Raw genomic sequence first — 20394 nt, 5'->3', positions numbered from 1 at the left:
AGAGAAGTGACTGATGGGTAATCCCTTGAAAGGAGTCAGGACAAGCAGCAAAGGGTGCAAGGTGAGGGAAGGGTGGCACCCCAGGAATAGCCAGAGTAAAGGCATCAAGGACAGAACACAGCAGAACCCCTCAAACCCCCATCAAAATCACCAAATCAGATCTGGTAAGCTACTCTCCCTGGTGAAGTTCCAATTCCAAAACCAATGCTCATGGAAAGAATGCCCCAACCCGCCCCAACCTATCCGGTGGCACATAATCTCCCTCACTTCTCCCTGAGAAGGCACAGCTGCTCCAAGTGGTGAAAGTTAATCAAGCAATAATAATAATCCCAAGAAGTAGGATGAAAGTAAAGCATCACGGTGACTCCAATTAAGATAAGAAATTCTTGCTAAGCAGTAAGTTGCAAGGGAACTGTATGGTGGGACTTCCAGCCTGGAGAGTTAGAGCTGTTCCTCTTAAAGCTCCTGGGGGGTCAGGGTGGCGGGTACCCATGCTCAAAAGTGCTCAAGAAGGAGGCAGCACCCAGAGGGAGATCTATGGTCAATGGGAAACTCACGTCCATCTTGGAAACGAGAAGCAGCTGCTGTTTGATGCGCAGGAAAACGGAATCGAAAGCCAGCTGGTGGGCCTGCTGGTTAAGCCGAGTCAGCGCTATGCGAGACGCAGACAGCAGGTTGTGGTTACTAGACCCTTTTTCCTAAGATGAAAAAATACAAAAGGCCGTTAGGGCCCGGCTCTACCCAAGGTTATTAGCTAGTTCAATATTTTCAAAAGCTGCTGAAAGGAAGACAGTGAGGGGGTGGGTCCGTATGATAGTGTCTCCCAAGCAGGGCTATGCTCTGGTACCCCCTGCAGAACATGCTGGATTACAGGTGCACAGGCTCCACCTCGGAGCTGCTGAATCAGAGACCAGCAGGGGGTCTGGAGCCCAGGAAGCCATGTCTTTAACTCCTTTTCCAGGCAATTCTGATGCATCTATTAACTGATTCTGATGCAAGCTCCTGGGCTGGTGGTTTAGCAACAATTAAGTGGGGACTGTCCTTCAGGGATAGAGGAAGGGGGAGAAAATGATCTCAAGTGCCAGGTAAGAACAAGAGTGAGGGACAGGAGTCTGATTCCCAGAGAGGTCAAGTCAGTTACACCTGGCTGTACAGAAGAGTGCGAAAACCTAAACGAGTCTCAAGGAATTCCAAACAGCCTGAGAAAGCACAGAGATGGAAAATGTAACCTTAGTTTTGCTATTATAAATGGACTGATTACAATAACAAACTAAATCAGATCAGCAATAAAGATAAACAAGAGTTGCTTTAACCTAATCACAGAAGCATGGATGAATGAACCTGCACAACTGTTTTAAGAATTATTTGTCAAGCTCCAGCGCAGCCAGCAGGTGGGCCGTGTGAGGGCAATGATGGAGCCTCAGACACATCCAGAGGTTTACCTTGAAGTCATCCCCGAAGCTTGAGGCCCATCAGGACACCCTGACACTGCATTTGGTGCCATAGGAACAGTAAAGTCTCCTCTGCCTATCACCAAGACGGCAACATTCAAACCTGACCAGGGGCAGAGGGATGGTTCTAGAAAGGATGCTACAGCACTCTTAGGATCCTGGGGCCATTCACAGGTTGCTTGGTGGCTCGTTCCATTTGTTGGGAGGCTCTTCTGTCCCCTGGATCCCAAGGGGCCCAAAGCTCAAAGGGCAGCACAGTGGTAGGTACACTAAGAGCTTATGCTAAAGGGGCAGCCAGAAGGGAATGCTTATCCTCAGGTCCTCCTGCTGTCAGGGGGGGAATCCACTTCCCCCGTGGCAAGGTGGGGGGCCTCCTCTGTGGGTTCTGTCCACCAGCAGGCAGTACACATTCTGGTCCCCTCTCTGCCAGTTAGTAACAGGGGCCTATCCCTGCAGTGGGGCCAGAGGTCCTCCGGGCAAGTCTAACTCTGGAGGGAAGTACAACAAGCCCGTCTGGCCTCTCATCCAATTTGCCTTTCACCATTAACAAAGCTCCACTGTCCCAACTCCTACACCTTTATTTCCATTTGTTCCAATCCAGGGTAGTTTACTAATTCCTTAAAATGCAAGGTAAATCAGAGAAGTGGCAGTGGGGCACACTGTGGCCCATACACTGAACCAAAAAGCCTGGATCAGGGAAAGGGTGACAAGCAAGAAGCTTCCATTTGCAAGAATGTTACCAGTCTGCTCTCATACCTTAAGGGTGTAAAGTATTTCCATTAAACTGGCATATTCGGCCGGGTTATCTTTCTGGAGATAATTATATTCTTGCCATGGGTTCTTGGCAGAGCTCTTCTTGTCTGTCAAGATACTGTCCTGAAAACCAGCCAGGCTTCGAGGACTGTAGGAGTCAGAGAGATATTTGCCAGCTGTGGACAAAATCCTGAAAAATGAAAGCGAGCATTATGCCCTGAGCTGTTTGCACAGAACTTTCCTCTGGGAGCATTCTGTTTGCTCCTTACCAAATCCCAGGATACCCTTATGAGGCAGATTACTTTGAGTCCATTTATAGGGAAAGGAAGACACCCTTCATCACTGGGCTTGGACCTCAGGCGGACAACAGATGCCAGGTGGTTTTAATTCCTATTTAACTCCAGGTCCACCAGAATAGGCCCCCTTCCTGATAAGACACACAGCCTACACAGGGCAGCTGTCAGTTTGCTCCTGTCTGGGATACTGTGTCTTTTCTCTGTAGTCCTTTCTCGCTCTGTGCGCATCACTATTGGGAACAGAGCCATGGGGGGCCCCCAGCCCCTCAGCCCCAGTGGTGCTAGATGTGGCGGTGGGACAGCCAGCCCTGGGAGAGCCATGGCAGCCTGGAAGCACAGCCTCTAGCCACGAGACTCCCTGTCACACAACTGGGCCGCTGTGGTATTTGTGTTCACTCACCCGAGAAAGGCTACTTTTGTGGTTGAGGTGCCACAGAGAGAGCTACTGAGAGAAGCAGGCACTTTCCAATTTCTCTGAGGAGGAAAAACGCCTAGAGAAGGTTCTAGATGAAGACTGATCTCTAAGGGGTTGAATCTCTATCCTTCCCTGATGGATGCTGCAAATCCTCTGCTGTTTTCCCTGAGCCCAGCTGGACCACCCAGAGTACACATTTGACTGTGCACAGAACTGTATGAACATATGCAACCAGGAGGACAGACATCATATTCTATCCCAAGAGTGGCTGACTCCTTGGCCCCTCCTTTACCAGAATTTCTCATGAAAAATAATTGCTTTGGGACGCCTGTGTGCCTCAGCAGTTAAGCAACTGCCTTCGGCTCACAGTATGACCCTGGAGTCCTGGGATCGAGCCCCACATCAGGCTCCCTACATAGAGCCTGCTTCTCCCTCTGCCTGTGTCTCTGCCTCTCTGTCTCTCATGAATAAATAAATAAAATCTTTAAAAAATAAAATAAAATAAAGAAAGAAAAAGAATTGCCTTGGACTTGGCAGCTTTTAGGCTGAACTCACTCTTTCAAAACAAAAAAAAGTCTAGTGAGCCTATCAAGGAATGTATGTTACCTGTAAACCGTGGGGACAGGGCCTTCCCCAGGAACCACTGCTGACACAAGCAGCCACCTGCCTCTGCCACTAAGCAAGTTACGCTCTTCCCTGTCGCTTAAGCCTCCAGGTGACTTCGGCTATGTCTTTTGTCTGCCAAACTGTGGCCTGTTCCTGACACCCTTACTTTCAACTGTTCACTCTTCGTGAGGGCCAAACAGGGTGTTCTTCCCCTCCGAATTCTTAGCACTGAGCATAGGGCCTGGCCTATAGCAGGTGACCCTGCGTTTGGCAAGCAAGATGTTGAGAGCTGCCCTGAGAAATCAGCTCCCCTTTGGCAGGGTCATGGCCACTTGTGCCTCTATTCTCTCAGCAAGGGGAAACTGGCACCAGTCTGCCATCCACAATGAAGACAGATATGTCAGGAATGTCTTAAGTATTAAAGACCACAGTTTAAAATGTCAGAATAGTGTGCTCAAAAATAAGAACCAAATCTAAAAAAAAAAAAGTCAAAATAAACACAGTTCCAACCCTAAGTAATGAACAGTACTTTCCTCCCCAGCTTCTTCCTCATCCAGACAGATACCATTAGATGAGCTAATCACAGACTCAGATTTCCTAGGATGTGTATTTACTAGTACTATGAACTAAACCTTACTGAAATGAACACTTGATTTCTTCACTCACAAAGAAACATTTTCTCATTACTGGAATGGGCTATAAATAGGTCTTGGGGATGGCAGATAATTAAACCGTCCTCACCTTCAAGAAGCTCAGAGATTAACGGGGGAGTGCTAATGACTATGTGGGGAGACAGAAGGTAAGAATGCACAGAGGGAGAGGCTAACGTTATACTTCCATGTGCCTCAACTCATCTCACTTCATGGAAAGTTATCATTCACTTCTTTACGAGCCATGGACACTTGTAAACTTACACTGGACCTCCCAAACCTGATGTTCCCACTAAACTGTGCCACTAAGATCTTACCCGGTGAAAACACCACTCTGTCAAAAATAAGGGATAGGTGGTGTGAAAGTACAGAGCAGCCGAGGCGAACTCCCTGTATCTCACCTGGGACTTGCCTAGTTCACCAGAAAGCCCTCCAGGGGCACTTGGCCCATAAGTCACAAAATGATTCCTTTTTGCAAGGAGGTGATCTTAAGAGCCCCAAAGCCAATGTTCCTCTTGTCGCTGAAGTAATCTGGAGTGTTTTGAGCTACTATCTTGGCCACCTGGGGGGGCCAAGAAGGCACAGTCCTTGGGCCAAGTCTGGGTTCCAGAGGGGAGATGGAGGGGAGATTGACAGGAAGATAAGATAAGCTTTATAGGCAGCTGCCACACCCTGGCCTCCCTGATGGGAACACAGATGGTGACTGTCGCTCTTTTCCCTTTCCGGGCTCGATGCTTCCAGAATGAATGATGTCACCTCTTAAAGAGGCTCCCCTGGATACGCCCAATTGGTTCTCAACTCACGCCAAAGCTTGGGTCAGATTTTCAGCTTCTCTGGGCTGCAAAATGCAGATGGTCCTTTATCTACCACGGTCCTGTTCAGCCTCCCAATCAGATCCTTTTCGTTTTAGAATGCAATATTCACCTTCATTAAAAGACTAAGGAAAACCTGTATGTCCTGATATGGAAAGATGTCTGCTGTACACAGGCAGAGAAACCCAGGTCCAGGGTGGGAAGCTAATTTGTGAAAAAGACAGTGTGGGCAAGTGTGGAGGTGACACACTCCAGACGGCTCAGCTGATGGCCAGGTTCAAATCACTGCCTCATGGTTACATGACCTCAGACACAGCTATTTCCACAGGTCATTTCTTTTACCATCATCTGTGCCAGACTCGATGCTTTAATGTCCCGTCATCTGTAAAAATATGATGAACAGTACCTACCTCTTTGGCCACTAAGAGGATTATTGACAATTCCTGTAAAGTCCTTAATGTCAGAGCTCAATAAATATTAGGGGTGGGGGCAGATGTTAATAGTGTTTCTTCTGGAGAAGATTTTTAGGGTGAGTAGCTTCCATTTTTATTTTGTATATTTGTGAACTGCTTTCAGTTTTGCAATGGGTTGGGGCCAGACTATAATTACTACTGAAGGGGATCCCTGGGTGGCACAGCAGTTTGGCGCCTGCCTTTGGCCCAGGGCGCGATCCTGGGGATCCGGGATCGAGTCCCATGTTGGACTCCCGGTGCATGGAGCCTGCTTCTCCCTCTGCCTGTGTCTCTGCCTCTCTCTCTCTCTCTCTGTGTGACTATCATAAATAAATAAGAATTAAAAAAAAATACTACTGAAATTAAGAAAATAAGAAGCCGCATGCCTTTCTTTTAAATACATAAATGTTACATGTCTGGCTGGCTCTTCCCAGGAGTCCTCTGAAAATTTAGACCCACTCACTTGCCCTCTGCCACAGGCCCCCCTCACTGTGTGTGTGTGTGTGTGTGTGTGTGTGCACATGTACACACGTCAGCATGAGTGTGTGCGGGGGCAAAGGGGGTAATGTTTATTGCATTTATAGTATTTAACACACACTCCACTACGTGACTGTGGTGCTTCGGTTCTATTCATTGCTGTGCTGGGCTGTTCAGGAGTTCCAAACAGCAGTAGCTGCCCATTCTACTCCACGGAAAGACATTGCCCAGAACAAGAACTGCTGTGGGTGATTGTGGAAAATGAAGACAGTGTGTCGGATCAGAAATGAAAGAAGACAAAAAGCAGAGAGAAGGAGAAACAGCTGACTCGGAACACTGACCCCACCCCTCAACCACTCATCCCTACTTCCCAGAAGGTGGGTATGTTGCTGTGTACACCCTATCCCATGCTGCCCCCCACCACCAGCTTTCATTTTACAGTGGACTACTGGCAGAAACTCCCTCCCACGCAGATTATTTTAGGACAATACAGGATTATCTGAGTAAGAGATGACAGAGCTGCTGCTAGGCTCTCAGACAAGTATGAGAAATAGACTTCTTCCCCCCAACTCCTAGAGAACACAGAAATCAGCTGTCCCAAGAGAATGAGAGATTTAGCTGGAAGAAGGAAGGAAATTTGGAAGGCTGGAGCCCTTTGAGGGGAAAATCAGTCTGAACCCGACTACTTCAGGGCAACAGAAAGCCCTGGCAGGTATGGGAATAGAGAAAGGAGGGAAAGAAACTTTTCCTAGGGCTGACCCCTGAAATCTTCCTTCTACACACACCAGCTCTGGCACCACAGAATTCTGCTGCCAAACCGGGAAGGCTGGCTGAGTGAATCTCGATTCCGTGGGCTGCCCCACGGGCTTTCATCACCACCCATAATGCTGTTTCTATGGAGAAATTTACTTTGAGTCCCAATAATTAACTTACAAACAAGCAGTCGGAACCCAGCCCATTTATAATTTGGAGACAACACGTACTGATTCCTCATTTGGGCTGCAACTTCCATATCTAACCAAAACTCTGTGACTACTGCCAAGGAGCTCAGAGCCTTGCCCTTTTTAGGTGCTTAGTAAATGTTTAATGATGACAATAATGACACCTTATATCTAGGTATAGACAGTTCTTGAGCCATGTGACTTTCAGATTTGACCGTATGTTGTCATTGCTGTGTTGTGTGCTGTATCAGGTTCTTCCCCAGCCAAGAACCCAGGGACTCACCCACAACTCTGGCCTACCTGTTTGCTAGCTGCTGCTCGAAGTCCCCACATTGCCGTAAGAGCTCGCCACAGGTGGCTATTATCCTAAACAAAACAAAAAGCACTTCAAGTTCAAGTACCTGGAATGTTGACATTTACAGGACAAACATTGTCTCATTCATAAACATTCTAACTATTCACTCCTTTTGGTGGTGCTGGGTTCTGGAGAAGCGGTTAACCATTGAACAGTCTACCTGATGTGTCTCGTTTATTAGTAATTCATGGAGAAGGTAAACACGACCCCCTTCTAACATCCTCCAGTCGCAGGCCTCTCTGCTGGGAATCACAGTTTTGTCCTACAGGTCTCAGATAATCTTACATTTCCCAAATACTGAGGTGCTTTGGGGCTTCATCCTTAAGGAAATGAGTTGGAAATACTTCATATCTAAAATGTAAAACTCAGAGCACCTGGTTGGCTCAGTCAGAAGATCATGTGACTCTTGATCTTGGGGTTGTGAGTTCGAACCCCACATGGGATATAGAGATTACTTAAATAAATTTTAAAAACTTTAAAAAATAATAAAATTTAGAAGCCAACAATACATTTAAAAAAAAAATCACTCACCACGATCAAGTGGGATTTATTCCAGGGATGCAACAGTGGTTGAGTATTTGTAAATCAGTCAATGTGATACATCACATCAACAAAAGAAAGGATAAAAATCATATGATCATCTCAACAGATACAGAAAAAGTATCTGATAAAGTACAATAACTATTCATGATAAAAACTCTCAACAAAGTAGGTTTAGAGGGAATATACCTCAACATAATAAAGGCCATACATGAAAAACCCACAGTTAATTTCATCCTCAATAGGGAAAAGCTGAGAGCTTTTCCCCTAAGGATCAAGACAAGGATGTCCACTCTCAGCACTTTTATTCCACATAGTACTAAAGTCCTAGCCACAGCAATCGGACAACAAAAAGAAGGCATCCAAATTGGTGAGGAAAAAGTAAAACTTTCACTATTTGCAGATGACATAATACGATATAGAGAAAACCCTAAAGACTCCACCAAAAAACTATTAGAATTGATCAAAAAATTCAGTAAAGTCATAGGATACAAAATCAATGTACATGAATCTGTTGCATTTTTTACAATAATGAAAAAGCAGGGATCCCTGGGTGGCGCAGCGGTTTGGCGCCTGCCTTTGGCTCAGGGCGCGATCCTGGAGACCCGGGATCGAATCCCACATCGGGCTCCCGGTGCATGGAGCCTGCTTCTCTCTCTGCCTGTGTCTCTGTCTGCCCCTCTCTCTCTCTCTCTCTCTGTGCGTGTATGTCTATCATAAATAAATAAATAAATAATTTAAAAAAAATGAAAAAGCAAAAAGAGAAATTAAGAAAACAATCCCATTTACAACTGCACCAAAAATAATAAAACACCTAGGGATAAACTTAGCCAAAAGGCGAAAGACCTGTACTTTGAAAACTATAAAATACTGATGAAAGGAACTGAAGAGGATACAAATGGGAAGACATTCCATGCTTATCGTTGGAAGAAACAATATTGTTAAAATGTCCACACTACCCAAACAATCTACAGATTTAACACAATCCCTATCAAAATACCAACAGCATTTTTCATAGAACTAGAACAAATAATCTTAAAATTTGTATGGAACCACAAGAGACCTTGAATATAGCCAAAGCAATCCTAAGAAAGATGAACAAAAAGCTGGAGATACCACAACCCCAGATTTCAAGATATCTTGGAGTAATCAAAACGTATGGTACTGGCACAAAAACAGACACACAGATCAATAGAACAGAATAGAGAGCTCAGAAATAAACCCACCCATATATGGTCAATTAATCTATGACAAAGGAGGCAAGAATACACAATGGGGAAAAAAACAGAGTAAATACATCTCTTCAACAAATGGTGTTGGGAAAACTGGACAACTACACACAAAACAATGAAACCAAATCATTTCCTTACACCATACACAAAAATAAACTCAAAATGGATTAAACCTTAAATGCAAGACCTGAAATCATAAAACTTCTAGGAGAAAATATAAGCAGTTATTTCTTTGATTGGCTATAAAAACATTTTTCTAAATATGTTTCCACAGCCAAGGGAACAAAAGTGAAATTAAACTATTGGGACTACACCATCAAAATAAAAAGCTTTTGCTTTTTGCAAAGGAAACCATCAAAAAAAAACAAAAAGGCAATCTATGGATTGGGAGAAGATATCTGCAAATGATATATCCAGTGAGGGGTTAACATCCAAAATACATAAAGAATATATACAACTCAACACAAAATAAACCCCAAATAATCCAATAAAAAAATGAGCAGAGAGGGGCACCTGCGTGGCTCAGTGGTTGAGGGTCTGCCTTTGGCTCAGGTCGTGATCCCAGGATCTGGGATCGAGTACTGCATCGGGCTCCTTGCAGGGAGTCTGCTTCTCCCTCTGCCTATGGCTCTGCCTCTCTCTGTCTCTCATGAATAAATAAAATCTTAAAAAAAAAAAAAATGAGCAGAGGACTTAGCAGACATTTTTCCAAAGAAGACAGACTAGTGGTCAACAAACACATAAAAAGATGCTCAACACCACTCATCCTCAGGGAAATGGAAATCAAAATGAGATATCACCTCACACCTGTCAGAATGCTTACAGTAAAAAATATAAGAAATAATAAGTACTGGGGCACCTGGGTGATTTGGTCGGTTAAGCATCCAACTCTTGATTTTAGCTCAGGTCATGATCTTAGGATCATGAGATCAAGCCCCATATAGGGCTCTGTGCTAGGGGTGGAGCCTGTTTAAGAGTCTCTCTCCCTCTCCTTTTGCCTCTCTCCAGAGCATGCATGTGCATGCACGCCTGCACTCACTCTCTCTCAGAAAGAAAGAAAGAAAGAAAGAAAGAAAGAAAGAAAGAAAGAAAGAAAGAAAGAAAGAAAGAAAAAAAAGAAAAGAAAAGAAAAGAAAAGAAAAGAAAAGAAAAGAAAAGAAAAGAAAAGAAAAGAAAAGAAAAGAAATAATAAGTATTGGTGAGGATGTGGAGAAAAAAAAACCCTTGTGCACTGTTGGTGGGAATTTAAACTCGTACAGCCACTGTAGAAAACAGCATGAAGCTTCCCCAAAAAATTAAAAATAGAATTACCATATGCTCCAATAATGTCACTACTGGGTATTTACCCAAAGAAAACAGAAACACTAATTCAAAAGATATACTCCCATCCCTATGTTTACTGCAATATTAGTTACAATAGCCAAGATATGGAAGCAACCCAATGTCCATCCATAAATGAATGGATAAAAAGTATGTGCAGTATATACAATGAACTATTATTCAGCCAAAAAAAGAATGAGATCTTGCCATTTGCAATCACATGGGTGGACCTAGACAGTATTATTCTAAGCGAAACAAGTCAGAGAAAGACAAATACCATGATTTCACTCATATGTGGATTTAAGAAACAAAACAAAAAAGAGATAGACTCTTAACTACAAAGAATAAACTGGTGATTGCCAGGGGGAGCTAGAGAGATGGGTGAAATAAAGGAGATTAAAAAAATTAAATTTAAATTTAAAAACCAAAATTCATTACTTAGTATTTGTCAGATGTCTGCTACTTGCAAGGCAAAGAAAACTGTTTTGATACTAAAACTACCTCTCCGATCCCATGAAAGACAGATGAAGACTAATCCATTTGGCTTCTCAGAGATAAGCCTGAATGACCATCATACCTGTATTTAATAATCCTTTAATTTTCAAGTAATTTTATGCTAGGCCTCAAACTGCAGCTACTGAGTCCTTCAACACCAAACTATAAATGTCAGGACAAATCCAAGGATTAAAAACATCTTAAGTCTAGTTAATTTTTAACTTCTCTAAAAGTGCCTATCTATCACCAAGGTATCTAAGCATTCCATCATAAGAAAGGTTTATGAGAAAATGAAATATTCCACTTTTCACTTGCCTCAGGTACAACAGAAATAACCTTCTTGTACATAATATTTTCTGGTATACCAAGCCACCACAGATGATAGGGGATACAGTTAGCTTCTAGAATATTAAACTTCATCCGAAAAAAATAAAAGTCCTTTGGGCAGCCCGGGTGGCTCAGCGGTTTGGCGCCGCCTTCGGCCCAGGGCGTGATCCTGGAGTCCTGGGGTCGAGTCCTCGTCTGGCTCCCTGCATGGAGCCTGCTTCTCCCTCTGCCTCTGCCTCTGAGGGGTCTGCCTCTTTCTTTCTCTCTCTCTCTCTCTCTCTGCCCCTCTCTCTCTCTCTCTCTGCCCCCCCCTCTCTCTCTCTTTCTGTGTGTCTCTCATGAATAAATAAATAAAATCTTAAAAAAAAAAAAAAAAAAAAAGAAAAGTCCAGATCAGAGCCCATGAGAAGATTATCCAAAAAGCCCTGGGAGGTCTTGGATCTGCTCTGATTGAAGACAGCTTTCAGGGACGCCTGGGTGGCTCAGTCAGTTGGGTGTCTGCTTGTCCCTTGCAGACCCATGTTGAGTGCTTATAATCACTTAAAATATCTTAAAATCCTTTTAAATTAAAAAAATAATAAAAATAGGATCCAATCAGGTATATATTTTCCAAAATATAAACTCTAAGTTATTTTAGACCTGAAAAACTAAATGCTAAGGGGAAAAAAAATCTCAAACCAAATATAAAAAAACAGAAGTCCCCAAAGGAGATGAGTTCATAAGGACTTTAAAATGCTTTAGCAGTGAGAGGGGTCTTTCTGGGTTGCTATTGTTGTTGTTTTTAATTGGCTTGTTTTTAAAGTTTAGTTTTTGCTTTAAAAAAAAAGAAAAAGAAAAAGAAAAAAAAAAGGTAGAAAAAAATGAACCCTTACAAACACATGTCATTTTTACCTATTATATGATATTTCTGCTTACTACATGTAGCACACATTTAAATTACAGCCCTCAAAAAATAAAATAAAATAAAATAAATTACAGCCCTCATTTTTACCTGATGGAGTTCTGAAAAGCTGTCCAATCTTCTTGAAAAAGCGAGTTGGGAGGAATATCATCCAGCTTGCACTTCTTTCGTATTGACTGGAGAGTACTGGTGAAATCAGACACATACCTATGGCCAAAAACAACAAGAACAACAACAAAAACCGACAGGGATGTTATCATAAACTCCTCAGCTCTAAAGATACTCAGAATCACATGGCTCTGGACAAAGGGCTAAGGACCTCAAGAGCATCTTTAGAGGCTCCCACTAAGGAGTCTGACGATTTGTAAACTCTGACCACAGAAGAGTCTTCTCTATATGGCAGGGCTATCTTTCTCACCTGCAAGGGCAGTTTTAAGAGAGATGCTCAAGATAAGAAAGAAGAGAGCCACTAGAATGAAGACTGGTAACCCACCAGGTGAGAAGTGGAGCTGGTCAATTACTCCCTGGCCCAAAGAACCATCCTGACCCATCATGGCCCCACTATGATACCTGACTGTCACCTAGGACACAGTAACGCAGCTCGCTAATGCCCAGGGTACTTTTGCAGGATTCTTGTTCCCCTCAATTTAGATTAAAAAGCCAAATTTCATGGCAGGCAAGTGATGAGAATGGCACAGGATGTGAAACTGGATTCAGAGCTGAAGTCCCTCCCCCTCAGACTGCTGTTTGATCCCCCAGTTCCTTCTCAGCACCCAGCACAAGTATAAATCAGCAGCTTCCCTCATGTATGTGTTTAATGTATGTGTGGAAGCCCCGGGAGAACAGGACTATCCTCTTCTAGCTGTTAACAGTGTCCCCAGCAATTAGCACAGAGTTGGGCACAAAAGAGACACCTGGAAACAGTTCCTAGGTGAATGTAAGACTTGCACAGGGGCCTTGAGAAAGCGTCTGAGTGTCTTCAGGCCTGTTTCCTCATCTTTAAAATGGACTTAATTAATGTGGTCTTCTATGTTGCCTCAAAGAGTCACGTGACAATGAAATAAATGAAATAGGGGTTCCTGGGTGGCTCCATCCGTTGCTCCATCTGGGTGGTTCCTGGGTGAAGCATCCAACCGTTGGCTTTGGCTCAGGTTGTGATATCAAAGTCGTGGGATCAAGCCCCATGCTGGGCTCCACACTCAGTGCGGAGTTTCCTTGTCCCTATCCTCCTCAAGCACTTGCTCTCTTGGTCTCTCAAATAAAGATTTTTAAAGATATATTAAAAAATAAATGAAATAATATACATAAAAGTTCTCTGAAAAGTATAAAATAAAAGCTGATGTGGGGCAGTGTTGTTTCCAAGGACATACAGTTGTGGGAACATGAATGAATACATGCATGTCCTTGGGAGGGTGTTGTGAGGGTGTTCACCATGTTGTGAACATGGGTGAGCCAGGGTCTTGTTCTCTGGAAATCACAAGGTTCCCTGAAAACCTAGGACATCTGTGTGCATCACAAGAATCCTTGATAGCGGAGAGCTACGAAACCAACATTCTACTAATGGCACCTTCCCAAGAGAGGTGAGAGGTGAGAGCTTTCTTAGGGAAATCAATCCTTGGCGGGGGGAGGGGCCTCAAGGACCCACTGATGGGGGGGGATGTTGAGGAACATAATTGTGCTTCACCGTCACATTAAACAACTCTGCCACCACCCTGCAACTGTGACAAAAGTGTCTTAGAAGAGTACGCCATCAAATGATGCACCTCCTCTACAGCAGCTCGCAATAGCGTTCCCGGGACACTGAGTGGGCAGCAGAGCATGGGAGGCAGGGGCATCTGTTCAGCCACAGTGTGTATCCCATCACATTCTCATCACATTTGTCCCCAAACCATCCAATTCTCTCTCAGGATAAATGTTTCTGGGTATCTCTACCACCTAAGAGTCACTGTGATGGGGGCTTTAATCATAAGCTTTCACTTAATAACAATGATCACCATGGGGAGAGCCTCATCACTTCATAGAGGAAAGACACCGGGCCTCCTACAGGTCCCAAGCAGTAAGCACCAGAGCCAGGACTGAGGCTTGGGTGGCTCCAACCTCAGAGCCCACACTCTAGGCATAGGTGGAGAGCCCCTGATCTTAAAACCCCTCTTGGCTGTCATATCCTATAGCCTCACCCTCGTTCAAGTTAGGCCAGTCCCCTTCTGCCTCCCCTACATGCTCCATCCTGCTGTCCTTAATGCCCTCCCCATGACGGAACAGGGTCCCATCTCAACCTTGCTCCAGTTAACTTCACACTGATTGCCCTAATTTTAGAGACAACAGCTGCTGGGGTAGCTTCAAAATCTTCCCTTCTCTAGGTGACCTAGTTTCACCACATCCCCTCTGCACAGTTTCAATTTTTAATATAGATCTGTGTTATTTTCTAAAATGAAGTAATCAGGGACGCTTGGGTGGCTCAGCAGTTTAGCGCCTGCCTTTGGCCCAGGGCGTGATCCTGGGGTCCCTGGATCAAGTCCCTCATTGGGCTCCTTGAGTGGAGCCTACTTCTCCCTCTGCCCGTGTCTCTGCTTCTCTCTCTCTGTGTCTCTCATGAATAAATACATAAAATATTTTTTTAAAAAAGGAAGTAATCAAAATAATCAACAGGATAACTAAAAGTAAAAATATCACAAGAGCTGAGAGGGGCAGGGATGAGAGGGACAGCCTTACATACACTAGTTCCTCAAGATACAATGGCTAAGGCTGATAAACAAAAATCTTCTTTAAAGTATGGGGCGGGGTGCAAATTGAATTTAAATAAAACATTTTTTAAAATACAGGGAGAAGAGCTGAAAGTCTTCCTTTGAAAAACTAAACGCAAAATGTACAAAAGTGGATATGTCTGAGCAGAAAGACTAAGAGTGGGCAGGAAGGAAGGAAGACTTTTACTTTTTATACCTTTATGTATTTTTTAAAAATTACTCTAATGCATGGTTTTTGTTATTTCATTATAAATTTTTTAGATCTCAATAAGAAAAAACTCTTTCCATCCACAAAATCCTGGTTGGTGGCGGAAAAACAAAGTGGCCAATTCTGTATGATGAGACTTGTTGCTCATGCTCCTCTTCCTACATGAATGCACCTGGGCTTGTCTGGTTACATCTCTGTCTGAGACCAGTGCTTATGTCCTTGGCAGCCCTAATGTCTACACTGGGAGCTGCCCTCCTAAGCTGCTGCTGTCCATTGCAGTGACCATGAGCTCTGGCTCAGAGGCCTCAGAGCTCATAGGGGCGTGCTCAGTATTTCTGGAATGACAAGAGGAGCTCCCTAAACTTACTACAGCAAAAGAGCTTTCTCTTCAGTTAAAAAAAAAAAATTCTTGTGGGGCACCTGGGTGGCTCAGTCAGTTAAGTGTTTTACTCTTGATTTTGGCTCAGGTCATGAGATCCTGCCCACATCAGGCACTACACTAGGTGTGGAGCCTACTTAAGATTCTCTCTCTCTCTGCCCCTAGAACTACCCTGAGCTTGCACACACACTCTCTCTCTAAAATAAATAAATAAATAAATAAATAAATAAATAAATAAATAAATAAATAAATAAATAAAAAATTCTTGAGCCTGAGGGCCATGCCAATCTAGAACAAGCTACCAAGGGAAGGTCTTTGGTGAGCCCAAGAATGTGTCTGTCTACAAGCTAGAGACTGGAGGGATCCCTGGGTGGCGCAGCGGTTTAGCGCCTGCCTTTGGCCCAGGGCGCGATCCTGGAGACCTGGGATCGAATCCCACGTGGGGCTCCCGGTGCATGGAGCCTGCTTCTCCCTCTGCCTGTGTCTCTGCCTCTCTCTCTGTGTGTGTGTGTGTGACTATCATAAATAAATAAAAATTTAAAAAAAAAAAAAAAAAAAAAAAGCTAGAGACTGGAGCTCTAATCTCCTGAGGGCCCTGGCACCTCAACTGCACAGGTCAGAAAATCCAGATTTAGGCTGCTTGCTCACTTTTTCTTTTTCCTAACTAAATGAAACTTCCTATTCTCTCCTTTCTTTCTTTTTTTTCTTTTTTTTTTAAAGATTTTATTCATTCAGGAGCCCCGGTAGCTTAGCAGTTTAGTGCTGCCTTCAGCCCAGGGCGTGATCCTGAAGTCCCGGGATTGAGTCCCACGTTAGGCTCCCTGCATGGAGCCTGCTTCTCCCTGTGTGTCTCTATCTCTGTGTCTCTCATGAATGAATATATAAAATCTTTTTTTTTAAGATTTTATTTATTTATTAGAGACAGAGAGAGAGGCAGAGACACAGGCAGAGGGAGAAGCAGGCTCCATGCAGGGAGCCTGACGTGGGACTCGATCCCAGGACTCCAGGATCACGCCCCAGACCAAAGGCAGGTGCTAAACCGCTGAGCCACCCAGGGATCCTCTCCTTTCTTTCTTTAAACAGCTCTATTGTGATGTAATTCATATACCACACAATTCTCCCATATAAACAGTACAATTCAGGGGCACCTGGGTGGCTCAGTTGGTTAAACATCTGCCTTCGGCTCAGGTCATGATCCCAGAGTCCTGGGATCAAGCCCCACATCAGGCTCCCTGCTTAGTGGGGAGCTTCCTTCTTCCTCTGCCCTTACCCTGCTTATGATCTCTTGCTCTCTCAAACAAATAAAGTCTTAAAAAAAAAAAAAGTACAATTCAGGGGCTCAAGGGTGGTTCAGTGGGTTAAATTTCTGTCTTCAGGGCACACCAGGTGGCTCAGCGGTTTAGCACCGCCTTCAGCCCAGGGCGTGATCCTGGGGACCTGGGATCGAGTCCCACATCAGGCTCCCGGCATGGAGCCTGCTTCTCCCTCTGCCTTGTGTCTCTGCCTCTCTCTCTCTCTCTCTCTCTTTCTGTGTGTGTCTCTCTCTCATGAATGAATAAATTAAAAAATCTTAAAAAAAAAAAAGACGAACATTAAAAAATAAATTTCTGTCTTCGGCCTCAGGTCATGATCCCAGGGTTCTGGGGTCAGGCTCCATCTGAGTTGCACTCTGCTCAGCAAGGAGTCTGCTTCTCCCTCTTCTTCCGTCTGCTTATGCTTGGGCGCTCTCTCTCTCTCTGTGTCTCTCTCTCTCAAATAAATAAAATAAAATTTTAAAAAGTACAGTTCAGTGGGTTTTAGTGTAGTCACAGAGCTGTGTGACCATCACCACAATCAACTTTAAAACATTTTCATCACCTAAAAAGGAAGTCCTGTACCTTTTGGTAGTTATCCCCTGTCTCCTCCAAATGCCCATCTCTCCTCAGCCCCAGACAACTGTCAATCTAGTTTCTGTTCCTACCGATTTGCCTGTTTTGAACACTTCATGTAGATGGAATCATGTAACATGTGGTCTTTTATGACTGACTTCCTTCACTTAATTAGCAGGTTCATATTTTTCTCATTTTGTTTTTTTTTACAGAAGAAATGCATGAATGTATGCCCCTTTTTGAAAAGTCAGAAAATACAAAGCTAAATCCCCTGAGAACACCATCCTAGTTCTTCCCCACCTCCCCAAAGATAACCGATGTTTAGAGTTTGTAGCCTAACCTTCCACATAACAGGGCTCAGCAAATTTTTTTCTGTTAAGGTCCAGATATTTTAGGCTTTGTGGATCCGAAGATCCATCTTAACTACTGAATTCTACCTTCACAGACTATAGGGAAGGGAATGGGCATGGCTATGTTCCAATAGAACTTTATTTACAAGAAGAGGGCAGGTTAGATTTGGCTCATGAGCAGAGTTTGTCGACCTCAACTCTACAGGAATAAATGATGCATGTTAAAGCATTAAAATAAAGATCCAGGGCAATCCAGGTGGCTCAGCAGTTTAGCGCCTGCCTTCAGCCCAGGGCATGATCCTGGAGACCCAGTATGGAGCCCCACATCGGGTTCCCTGCATGGAGCCTGCTTCTTCCTCTGCCTGTGTCTCTGCCTCTCTCTCTCTCTCTCTCTCTCTCTCGCTCTGTGTGTGTCTCTTTTTCTGTCTCTCATGAATAAATAAAAAAATAATAATAAAATAAAATAAAGATCCAGAACAGGGATTGGTACTTTGGCTTTTTTTGTAAATAAAGTTTTCCTGGAATGCAGCCACGCCCATTTATGTGTTGTCTACAAAGTCTCTATTGACCATAAGACCCACAAAACCTAAAATGCTTACCCTCTGGCCCTCTGCAGAGAAAGTTTCCTGAACCCTGCTATGGAAAATACACTCTATTTTTTGCATATTCTTTTTATATACTGTACTAGACTCTATATAGTAATCTACAACTTGCTTTTCTTCAATCCACACTATGTTTCTGACATCTATCAATGTTAATATGTGCAGATCTAATTAATGCTGTATATGCCAAAAGGGTCCCCTTCAACGAGTATACTCTATCTTATCTGGTGCTGCCAAATTCATGGGCATTCAGGCTGCTTCAAAGATTCCACTGTTACTAACAGTGCTGCAATGAACATCCTTAAGACTGCCCCCTCAGGCTCAGATATGCATGCTTCTCCAGGGCTCACAGTAGGAACACAGAACACAAGCATTTTGAACCAGGGTGGTCAGCAACTTCTGCCCCACACCCCAGTCTTACTTGGCAAAGAGGGATTTCAATGCTGCCAGCAAGCCACAGGTCCCCAGGCCATTGGTGAATCTGATGCATCTGTCAACGGCTGCAGAAGCCAGACCAAACAGCTTGTTCACAGAGTGGCTCAGCTCCTGCACGCAGTCAATGACTTCCCCGTGCTCCTGCTCAGCAAATACAGACAAACAAAAGCCACCTCAGACTCCAGAACAAAGGAATAGACAACATGAAGATGGGGGAGACCTCCAAACCTCTTCACCCATGGTCAGGTGGCAGAAATACAGTCCCAAGCTGCAAGAGCCCTTCGAGAGTCCAAACCAAGGGAGGACATCTACATGGCCGGTGAGATCACACACACTGGCTCCTGGCAGAAAAGCTTTACACTTTTCATCTCTTTCTGTGATTAAGATAGGACTTCTCCTCTGGGCCTAAAGCTAGAATTCAAATTCTCCGTATCAAATGCTCCCAAAGAATGTAGGGAAAGGAAAATGCTTCTTCCAGGGGCAAGAACGTTAACTGAAGTGGAATGGACTTTCTAGGCATGTCCCTAGAAAACAGAAAAATGGCAGGAGGCAGCAGAACTTAACTAGTGTGAGATCTGCTCTTAAATCACTTCATGCTAGATAACCTTATGTTGGCAATGGGAATGCCTTCCCTTCTCCTTGGAGGCCTGTGCAAGTAAACCTGCCCCGGGACCACCGTCCATGAATGCTCAGGGGCCGTGTCCATTTGCATATGTTCCTTAGACAAAAGACTACCATAATAAGAATTCATTACATCAGGGGTAGAAGGGGAGGAGGGCGGGGGGTGGGAGTGATTGGGTGACGGGCACTGGGGGTTATTCTGTATGTTGGTAAATTGAACACCAATAAAAAAAAAATTCAATTACAAAAAAAAAAAAAGAATTCATTAAATCAGGGAGATGATCAACTTATACCCAAAAGATTTTTTTTTTTTAAGATTTATTTATTCATGAGAGAGAGAGATAGAGAGAGGCAGAAACACAGGCAGAGGGAGAAGCAGGCTCCATGCCAAGAGCCCGACGCGGGACTCGATCCCGGGACTCCAGGATCACGCCCTGGGCCAAAGGCAGGCGCTAAACCGCTGAGCTACCCAGGGATCCCCTATACCCAAAGGATTTAAGTCTCTCGGGGCACCTGGGTTGCTCAGTGGTTAAGCGCCTTTGGCTCAGGTTGTGATCCTGGGTCCTGGAATTGAGTCCCGCATTGGGCTCCCTGCATGGAGCCTGCTTCTCCCTCTGCCTATGTCTCTGTCTCTCTCTGTGTTTCTCATGCATGAATAAATAAAATCTTAAAAAAAAGAAAAAAGATTTAAGTCTCTCATTCTGCTGGACTTTTGAGATTTTAAATAGAAAACTGGCAGCGCATCTGAGGTCTCATTTTACACTTGGACTACAAGAGTCCACAAGGTACTTAGAGCCTGTTTTTTGCATACCTGTTCCCACTCTTTGCATGTTTGATGCTACTCTCCACCTTCTCCAGTGCATCCCACCCCCAACCCCATGGCTGGCAAACCAGATGATCCCTCACTGGCCACCGGCAGTGCTGTGACATTACCAAAGGCACCGCGCTGATTTGGATGAGGACGTTCTTCTCTTCCAGGTCACCATACTTCAGCTGGTAGGGTTTGTATGGACCATACACAGCCTCCACCAGTTCTGTGACTTTCACCAGGTTGTACTCATCTTGAGGGAATCAAAAATTAAAATCAATAATGAACAAAGAGTCTGAAATTGCTGGCAAACAACAGGTGAAAGGTAATGTACTGGAACTTTGCTGGTTTCATCT

General features: G+C 44.1%; 1 protein-coding gene across 2 annotated transcripts in view; it reads right to left on the bottom strand.

The window, feature by feature from the left end:
* The window catches only part of COG7 (component of oligomeric golgi complex 7), a 78331-nt gene that overhangs the window by 18180 nt on the left and 39757 nt on the right, over positions 1 to 20394 (bottom strand). For both annotated transcript variants that reach the window (XM_038540033.1, XM_038540032.1), the window contains exons 8-13: positions 20164 to 20291; positions 18596 to 18750; positions 12114 to 12230; positions 7154 to 7219; positions 2208 to 2394; positions 558 to 698 (exon numbers count right to left, since the gene is read on the bottom strand). In XM_038540033.1, the coding sequence (XP_038395961.1) occupies positions 558 to 698; positions 2208 to 2394; positions 7154 to 7219; positions 12114 to 12230; positions 18596 to 18750; positions 20164 to 20291 (794 nt within the window). The remainder of the gene's footprint in view (positions 1 to 557; positions 699 to 2207; positions 2395 to 7153; positions 7220 to 12113; positions 12231 to 18595; positions 18751 to 20163; positions 20292 to 20394) is intronic.

Source organism: Canis lupus, chromosome 6, assembly GCF_011100685.1.
Source record: "Canis lupus familiaris isolate Mischka breed German Shepherd chromosome 6, alternate assembly UU_Cfam_GSD_1.0, whole genome shotgun sequence".
NCBI lineage: Eukaryota > Metazoa > Chordata > Mammalia > Carnivora > Canidae > Canis > Canis lupus.
The sequence above is the reverse complement of the archived record's forward strand: the minus strand, read 5'-3'. Positions and strand labels throughout refer to the sequence as shown.